General features: G+C 33.1%; 1 protein-coding gene across 1 annotated transcript; it reads left to right on the top strand.

Annotated features, from left to right (window-relative positions):
- The first annotated feature begins 6,908 nt into the window (after window positions 1-6,908).
- LOC122282864 (ethylene-responsive transcription factor 4-like) lies at window positions 6,909-7,970 on the top strand. The gene has a single exon (XM_043094922.1). The coding sequence runs from the start codon at window positions 6,993-6,995 to the stop codon at window positions 7,641-7,643; it is 651 nt and encodes a 216-aa protein (XP_042950856.1). The 5' UTR covers window positions 6,909-6,992; the 3' UTR covers window positions 7,644-7,970.
- Window positions 7,971-9,543: the final 1,573 nt, after the last annotated feature.

Here is a 9,543-nt window from a genome sequence, read left to right as displayed (position 1 = left end):
AATTTAAATGAGTAATACATTAATTCAATGTTAAGATTTAGGCCATGTTTGGAGGATTATCTTAGTTCAATTTTTTTCATAATTTTCTTTTCAAATATAAACTATTTTTTAATTTTTTTCATATAATCATTCCTTATTTATTATAATTTTTTTAAATTTCAAAACAAAACAAAAAAATAATACAATTTTTTCAAATTTTGAAATAAAAGTTTTTATTTTAATAGTTTTTTACTTTATAATATTATTCTTCAGAATTTTCTCTTTCATTTTTTAAAATAAAATAAAATATCTTAATTCAATCTATTTCAAAAATTATTTTATTATTATAATAATTTTCATTTCATCTCATTATCTAAATATAATATTAAAATTTTTATTCAATGATATGACTTAGAATGAGATAAAAAAAATATTAAATATTAATGTGACTGAATTTTGCTTTCTTTTTCTCATTTTAAATGAGAAAAACGAAAAATTAGAAAACAAAAATATATTAAAAAAAAAAAGAGTTTGTTCAAGACAAAAAATAAAAAAGCTGCAAGAAGGAATATGGCTTTAAAAGGAGCCTTTAGCCGACCATGAAAGGCAAGCCGTTATGGGAAGAATCCGTTTAATGATACTATTTATTATATCTTTGCTCTTGTTTCACTTTAAAAAATAAAAATAAAAAAAAAAAAAACCGCTAATTCCGCCGCTCGGCTCAGCTGATAAAGACAGTCTTCAGTGAAATGTCATTGTCCTGGACGCTGGTGAGTCGTACATCTTCCATTCTCTCAAAGCCGTTAGATAAATTATCTGCGTCTATCAAGAACATCCAACGGTGGGAAAATGTCTATGCTCAACAATTGGCCGGGAGGTATGTATTTAAAGAGTTCATGTACCTTTCTCTAGATGCCACTTTATGCCCTGCTTTATAATTTCTTATAAATGAGATTTGCGGTCAGTAGTTGATACATAAGTGATGTATAATTATTTTTAAAAAATAAGTAAATATGATATCTATATAAATAAAATTAATTTTTTAACAATAATAATTATAATTATATGTAGCATTACTCATATTGCATATTTTAAATAATATAATGATCGATTTTTCATGAAAAAATATAGTTATAAATTTAATTCTAGGCACACTCAACATATCATTGAAGTGTCTCAAAAAGATGGAACATTTTTCTAATTCTATTCACCTGATTTGAATACAAAACAATGGCTTATTGAATCGGACATCAGTTTGGGTAGGAAAATCACTGAATCAGTAGTGGGTTTAAAAAGAGAGAATAAAAACTGGTCTTTTGTCATTTCTAGCGTTAAAGGCATAGAGAAATGCTACACATCATCCCACACCACACCACACACTTTTTTCATTTTTTTTATTTTTTATTTCATTTTATTCTTATTAAATTAATTGAATTATTCTATTTATCATCCACATACTATATATTTATTATAGAAAAAATAAAAAAAATAAAATAAATGTGGTGTGTGAAGTGTAAGGAAGATAAGAAGAATTTTTCAAAGGAATGAAGGGATATGCATCGATTGGGTGTGCCTGTTTTTCGGTCCCTTGGGCCCGGTGCATCTACTTACAGCCCACGACCAGAACAACCGAAACTTTTGTGATTCTCTTCTTTTCGGCTATCAAACTAAGAACCATGTCCTCAACCCAACTCGATGAGAAAAGCCCCAAAAAGAAAGGTAATCACAAAAGTTAGTTATTTTCGTTTTGGAAGAAAGCCTCGTTCGATTATATAAATAAGATGAAAAAAGATAAGATAATAAATTTATAAATAATAATAAAATAATTTATACATAATAATAAAATAATTTGAGTTAATATTTTTATAAAGTTTTGAAAAATGAGAGGAAAAATATTGAATAAAAAATTACAAAGTTAAAAGAGAATTATAATATTATTTTTTTATATTATTTTTGTTTTGAGATTTAAAAATATTGATTTGTTTTTTGTATTTTATTTTAAAGTTTGAGAAAATTATAATGATTTAATAATAATTATATGAAATAATTCAAAAATGTTTATATTTGAATTGTACTATTTGAATGTTAAGATGATGACATGACATTCTCTAATTTGGATCAACCTGTTTAGGAAAATTAGGGAATATTTAAGACAGATCACTCCAATTCCAACTCCTGTTTGGATATGGAATTCGTGTCAGTTGTCTTGGTGTAGGAGCCCTCTATATGCATACATAAAGAATTACATTAATCATGGTTTCTGTAATTCATGCCAACGCTTGATCCTAAGAGTTGATAATCAGAATTAATTAAGCAATGGCACAAGGCTTATACATTCCAGAGGATGTCATATACGAAATTCTCTTGAAACTTCGGTGAAATCCCTTGTTAGATTCACCAGCCTCAACAAATCATGGTCCTCCGTGATCAAAACGCTTTTGTTCCGTCATGAACAGCAATTTCCTTCCACTGGGTATCCAGGAAGATTCAGAAAAACTTTCGATCTCTCCGCGGCTGCCGCCTCCGCCACGAGATTTACACCATTGCCACTGCCTTCCTTTGTAGACTATGTGTACTAAATCATGATCTGCGTGATCACGACCAGCATAACATGATCACAATATTGAATTATCATGAGTACGCAGAGTTAAGAATCCCATTCAAAACCATACAGCGAATTGAAGTGGTTGGTTCTTGCAATGGATTAGTATGCTCGACATGTGATTATATGGGCAATATTATTTTGTGGAATCCATTTATAAGAAAGTCTATGATCCTCCCTAAACCCAGGACTAACGAGTATAATCATAATCAAGATGATGATCAGCGTTTTACAGCATGCGCGCGAGTGGGGATTTGGCTTCGGTTCTCGAACAAATGATTATAAAATAGTTAAAATTGTAAGTCTCAACAGTCTAGAAGTAATCCCACTCAAGGTTGGCTATTCATGGAAAAGCATTAATAGAGATCATGAACCAAATGGTACTGTTCCTTTGTTTGGCTAGGTTGGTCCTAGTCCGCCGCGAGCTTTCTTCAATGGCGGTATCCACTGGCTTGCAATATTCTGCATTGACGACCTCCCAAAATGGATCTTGGTGTTCGACATGAATAATGAAATATTCCGGGAGAATCTAATGCTACCGCAATCCATGGAGGATAATAATTTGCACGCACAGAAAACTTGTATATCTGATCAGTTAATAAAAAGTCACTTGCAGTGTATGAAAACGGAACTCCTTCATTCTCCGATTATTTTCTATGGGCGATGGAGGATCAGTATGGTATAGCAGAGTCTTGGGTGCCTGCATGTAGTTTTTCGTTTCAGTACTTGACCTTTGACCATATCAAATCCATGTTTTTTACGCAGATCACTGGGGAGTTCGGTCTGCCTTGGGGGGTTTTGTGGATCGGATCAGATTTATTCGATCTAGAGTTTTCTCATTCTAGATCAGGCCAAATTTTTTAAGGATCGGTCTAGTCCAATCTCATTAAGGACAATCTAGTTTTGTCGGTCTATTCGGTACACTCTAAAACTCTTATTTTTTTATTTTTAATCCAGTGATATTTTATTTAATACTTATATAATTATAATATGATATATTTAATATATATACATATAATATATTATTAAATATATTAGTAATACACTAATACTATTAATTTACTAGTATATAATAAATTAGTATATAGTATCAAAAAAATGTATTATGATAGTAATATAGTATCTAATCTAGTTGTTGGTTGTTAGTATCTATCCCAAATTAGTATACAGAGTATATTAATGTATTATGATGGTTATTAGTTAACGCATAATGAAGATTTTTTTTAATAATTATATAATTATATTGTGATATATTAAATAATTTAATATATATGTATACGTGTTATTAACTTATTTACTATAACTAATAATACACTATTACACTAGTACTAATACTACAACCATATTAACTAATAATTATACTAGACTACTAGCAGTATTACTAAAATGTTATATGTTAGTGATAAATTGATAATACTATATTAACTAATAGTAAAACTCTTATTAAGTATTAGTTATAGTTATATAACTTATGTTAGAATTTAGACTATATAATAGATTAGTAGTATTAGTACAACTGTATAAATATATTGTATAGCTATATATTAATATTAATTATAGTAATTAGTATTAATAGTGGACTATTAGTATAGCTATATATTAGTATTACTTATAATAATTTAATATAACTATATTAGTATAACTATAACTATAACTATAGTTTATATTATAATATTAGACTATTAGTATTATTATTTTTTAATACCATATTCGACTATTAGTATTAGTATAAATATTAGTATTAGTATATAATTATAAATATTAGTGTTATGGATAATTTTTGTCCTAGGCCCATGAGGGCCTTCAAAGTCTAAGCCTACCAAGGAGGCTTCACTAGAGGATGAAATGGAGAGAAATGAGGGACAGAGGGAGTATAATAAAGGGAAAGAGAGAGAAGAAAGTAATGTCAAGAATACAGGAGACAGGAAAAATGAGGTGAGATGAATAGATGTGACATAAAAAATAGAAAATGAAGAGATAAAATGGGAGGATATACGACTATAAGGGACTTTTGAATAGGAGTATTAAGAACTTCTTCTGAGATCTTAAGGGTGGAATTTTCGAGGGACGATTGGCCAGACTTTTGAAAGGCTTCACAGGATAAATTCTCTAACCTCTGGACCCTGCATCTAGTGATAGTGTCCAAACCAATAGAGTGATCTGCAAATTAGATGTACAGTGAGGATGAGAGACTCTAAGACTCAAGAGACTGTAAATAAAGTTTATATAGTAGATTATTCTCTCCCTAAGCTCCTGTGGACACAGGTTTAGTGTCAAACCACACAAATCTGTATGCTTATCTTTCTCTATTATATTAACTCCATGGTTATAAGCACGGACTTTGTACAACCGCATTTGACCAGTGGAGGGCTTGCACCACCTCATCCTAACCTAGTTCCTCTGGGCCTACACATTGCCGACCTGGGCCCACGTCAATCTCCGTGCGCTACGGGGCGATCATTCTCCTATTCTGATCTATTGACGAAAATATGTGTTAACAATTAATATTAATCAATAATTATATAAAAAGTATATAATTAATTTATAAAATTATTTATATTAATTATATATTAATTTTATTTTTTATTCGATCCGGAGTAAAAAAAATTTAGGCCGAGATCGAATTGATTAAATTTAATCATTTTAAAATTAGATCAGACGAGACCGAATCCAATTTAATCCGATCTAAAAATGTCCAATCCGATCAGTTGGACCGGCCGAACCTCAACCCCAACAGATCAGGGCTGGGTGAGGTGGGATTGGAATCAGTTGGCGGACAGCTGTCTACGTACGATCTTAAGAGCAAAAGTTTTAAGATTCACAACGTCAGGGCAAAGAAAATCTTGCAAGAACAGACGAACAGACTGCATATTCAATTAATTCTTGACCATGCATGCATGCGTTGCATGTTTCTGATTGATGAGATGTCTGCACCAGAAAAATTTTTAGACGATAAAAATAATAAAAATATAGGTCTGATTTAAATTTAAAAATGAGATGGGTTGAAATAAATTTATTTAAAAAATAAAAATTAAATAAAATATTATTATTATTTATTTTAAAATTTGAAAAAATTTAATTAAAATTTTAAAAAATTAAATTATTTATTATATTTTATATAAAAATTTAATAAAACTTTAATTATAAAATGAGATGGATTGAATGAAGATAAATTTTTAATTCTAATCATGTCATATTTTTATTTATTTATTTATATATATGGATAAAGACTATCTGTGCGTCAGTACTCCGTAAAAAGGGGCATTTTAGAGATCATAAATGATTAACACAATTTTGCACAATTCTAGACGCCTACACATGTCCGTCTCGCGCGGGGAGGAGGTGTACCATGCCGACAAAGATGTCGGGTTGGACCGATAATTTTTGTGCTTCTTTCTTTTTAAAAAAAAGAAAAAAAGAAAAGCGAGTCTGCCGTCAATAAAAGGTTTCTGTTTATGGGAACCAACGAAAGAAAACGGCTAGAACCGCCGTCTTAACTTCCGTCAAAAACGACCCTGCCGCCCCTCATTCTACCGCTTGCCGCGTGGACTGAGAATTCAGTGCCACGTGTCTATGCGACATTTCTTCGCAAAATAACTGCAATTATTCATTCCTGCAGGCCCCACATTTTCCGCGGCTGGGCGGCGGGGCTATTCTTGTCCTTTTCTCCCGTGTGCTGGAGAAGTGCGGTCAAATCCCTTGTTGACGGAGCCGAATATTTCCGGGCTCGATAGGCGGGAATTTACGCTCCGGAGCCTTTTATATATATATATATATTTTTTGGAGAGATGAAGAGTAAATAGTAAATGATTATTTTTTAAAATGATTATATAATATTTATATATTTTACTATTGTATGTATTATTCAGTTTATAACCATTCATTTATTCAAGACTAATTTATAATATATAAAAATTGTGACACACTAAAAATCAACCGAAATTTGTTATATCATCTGATAAAAAAGTGTTGATGTGTTATATTTTTTCCCAAGTGTAACGGGCAAATAGTTTAATCATATATACTAACTTTAATATTATAGTGTAATTTTAGATAACTTATTAATTAATTTTTAAATTTAATTTTTGAGATATCTAGATAGGCTTATCTATATATATTTTATATAAGTTGTACATCGTGATAGATTTTAACCGTTAGGTTAGGATTATAAAAAAAAAAGTAGCTGTAAATAAATTTATTTAATATTAAAATTGGTTTGAATCACCTCATCCGTGCTGCTCATACTGTACACAACAATCGCCCAAAAGGAGCGTAACTTTAATCAACTCCTACCCCCTTCACACGTCCCCTATAAAAGGCCACCTTCGAACCCTCCCATCCTCAAACATCCATGGTCTCCCCCGTTCCAAACTCCATAGCCCACCCAACGTAACTAACCCGTAGGACCCAAATGGCTCCGAGAAACGGATCCAGTTCAGTTAACCAGGATTCCAGCTCCAAGGAGATTCGTTTCAGAGGGGTGAGGAAGCGTCCATGGGGTCGCTACGCCGCCGAGATCCGCGACCCAGGTAAGAAGACGCGCGTCTGGCTCGGCACTTTTGACACTGCCGAGGAGGCAGCACGTGCCTACGACGCTGCTGCCCGCGAGTTCCGAGGCGTTAAGGCGAAGACCAACTTCCCCAACCCCTCCTCCGACCTCACCTCCCTCAGCCAGCACCACAACAATAACAACAATACGCGCAGCCCAAGCCAGAGCAGCACCGTCGACTCCTCGTCCCCACCACCGCCGCCCCTCGACCTCACTCTGGGAGGCGCGGTCCATTTCCCCTCCGGTTCGGCTCGGTTCCCTGCCGGTGGTGCGGTCGGTTTTCCCCTCGTTACGGCTGTGCGTCCAGTCTACTTTTTCAACCCAGTCGCCAATATGAGCGGGAATCACCGCGACTTGTGCAGGTTCGATCGGGCAGAGACGGATTTCAAGCAAATCGTGGGTGGTGGGGCCCACAGCGACTCCGATTCATCTTCCGTCGTCGATTTTGATCATACTCCCACCCATAGACTGCTCGACCTTGACCTCAACCTTCCTCCCCCGGAGGTTGCCTGATTTCGCCAAATTTTCTTGATCTCCGGCGAAGATCCGAGTTTTCCTGTCGTTTAGCTTCAGTGTTGGCATTTGTTTCTACGCTTTTTTACTTCTTTTTGTTTCCGATCGAGATGGCAAGTAGATCTCGTTAGATAAAGAGAAAGCTAGCTGACATGTTGTATGGATTCGCTGATGATGATTGTGATCCGTATATGTACATAGATAACCAATCCTCCGTATTTTTGCAACTGAGACAGATTTCTCATGGTTGTTCTGCAATCTATTGTTGTTATTAGTTATATGTTCGATCTTTGTAGAAGAATGAAAATCAACGATTTTCTTGTTCCATTTTCTCCTCTCTCTCGTCTCTCCCTTGTTTAGCTATTCTACTCGAGTAGTTGACGTTCTTGTTTCCCAGCTCCCAAACAACTGTCAAATCGAAGCATTTCCAGGGGGGAAGACTTCTTTTTTCCGTTGGCTCATTTTCCTTCTAACCAAACACGGTCTTCCTTTTTTAGGTTTTCGCACGTTAATATATTCTTATTCAAGATCCAACAGACATGTCGGCGGCATGGTTGCGTCTTTGCTAAGCTCCAGTCGTGTGGTTTTTATTTTTTTGGATGGATTACGATTAGGAAAATCTCGATGCTTGCGTCACCTGTAGGCCCCACCATATGTACGGAAACCCGCACTGAGGGGCTATTTCGATTTTTAAAAAGTTTTTTTTTTTTTTTTTGAAAAAAAATTAGAGGTCTGAACAAAAGCTGTGAACACACGGAGGCGGAGCGGCTTCATGATGAGAAGCATGGGGCTCCCTCGTGATTCACGTATTTGTTTGTCCTCTTGGGCGGGGATCTCGACGAGACTTGTCTAATCCAACGGTTGAGAGTGCGACATCTGGGACCACGAAGACTCGGTCTTTAGGTGTGGTTTTTTTTTTTTTTTTCCAAATGCGTGCATCTATCTCTTTTTTATTTGAGTAATGTTACGTACAGTTATTTTTGTATATTTTTTATGTATTTTACTGATATAATTGGTTGGATTAATTTTTTTAATACACAATTAATCATATCACTAGAGTACACAAAAGAGTCCGTAAAAATGACTTATGTAAAATTTTTCTTTTTATTTATCGTTATTATTGGGCGGCGAAACAGCTGGTTTATTTAATTTCAGCGACGGAATCAGACGCGGGCGGGTCTAGTGGTGGGACCCGGTCTGGAGTAAATCCGTGTTGACGAGGTACATGTCGGGATTCGAGTTGTCATCACGTGGACCTGCACCGTCCGTTAATTATGGGTTTTTTTCTTATTTTTTTCTTTTCCTTTTCTTTTGGGCAACATATGAGACGGTAGTGGGAAACAAGGCAAGAGAGAAAAACCTTGCCAACAAGTAAGACTACGTTTTGGCAAGCTGAAGTAAATAATAAAGAAAGAGGTTTGCTATATATAAATATATTAATTTGTATATTAATATTAATGTATTTATATTTAAAATTTAAATTAATATTATTTTAATAAAATTTATTTTTTAATTAATTACATTATATTAATATATAAATTAGTATATGATTATACTTGTAATTATATTTTTTTATAAAAAAAAGTATATAACTGTTTGTAGAGTATATTTAGTATAGTTTATCAATAATTTCGTTATATAATTTAATTTAAAAAATAAATTTTAAATTTTATTAATTAATATTCTAATTTAAATGTCAGATACTGGTATAATTTTTGATTTTTAATTTTTAAAATAGAGTTCTAGAGTTTGAAATTTCATTAATTCAAATGGATAAAAAAGTATATTATAATTTAAATAACATATATGATGAGGATTAACTTATCTGAGAATATAATAATTGACAATAAAAGGTATCAATCCAACGAGGAGTAAAATGCTTAAAAATAAAATTTATAAC

The sequence above is a fragment of the Carya illinoinensis genome, chromosome 11 (genome assembly GCF_018687715.1).
Source record: "Carya illinoinensis cultivar Pawnee chromosome 11, C.illinoinensisPawnee_v1, whole genome shotgun sequence".
In the NCBI taxonomy this organism is placed as follows: Eukaryota; Viridiplantae; Streptophyta; class Magnoliopsida; order Fagales; family Juglandaceae; genus Carya; species Carya illinoinensis.
Note: the sequence above shows the minus strand (reverse complement) of the source record. Positions and strands in the feature narration are given on the sequence as shown.

Excerpts from the sequence above, each read along its gene's own strand:
- LOC122282864 (XM_043094922.1), top strand. The coding sequence starts at position 6,993 with ATGGCTCCGAGAAACGGATCCAGTTCAGTTAACCAGGATTCCAGCTCC.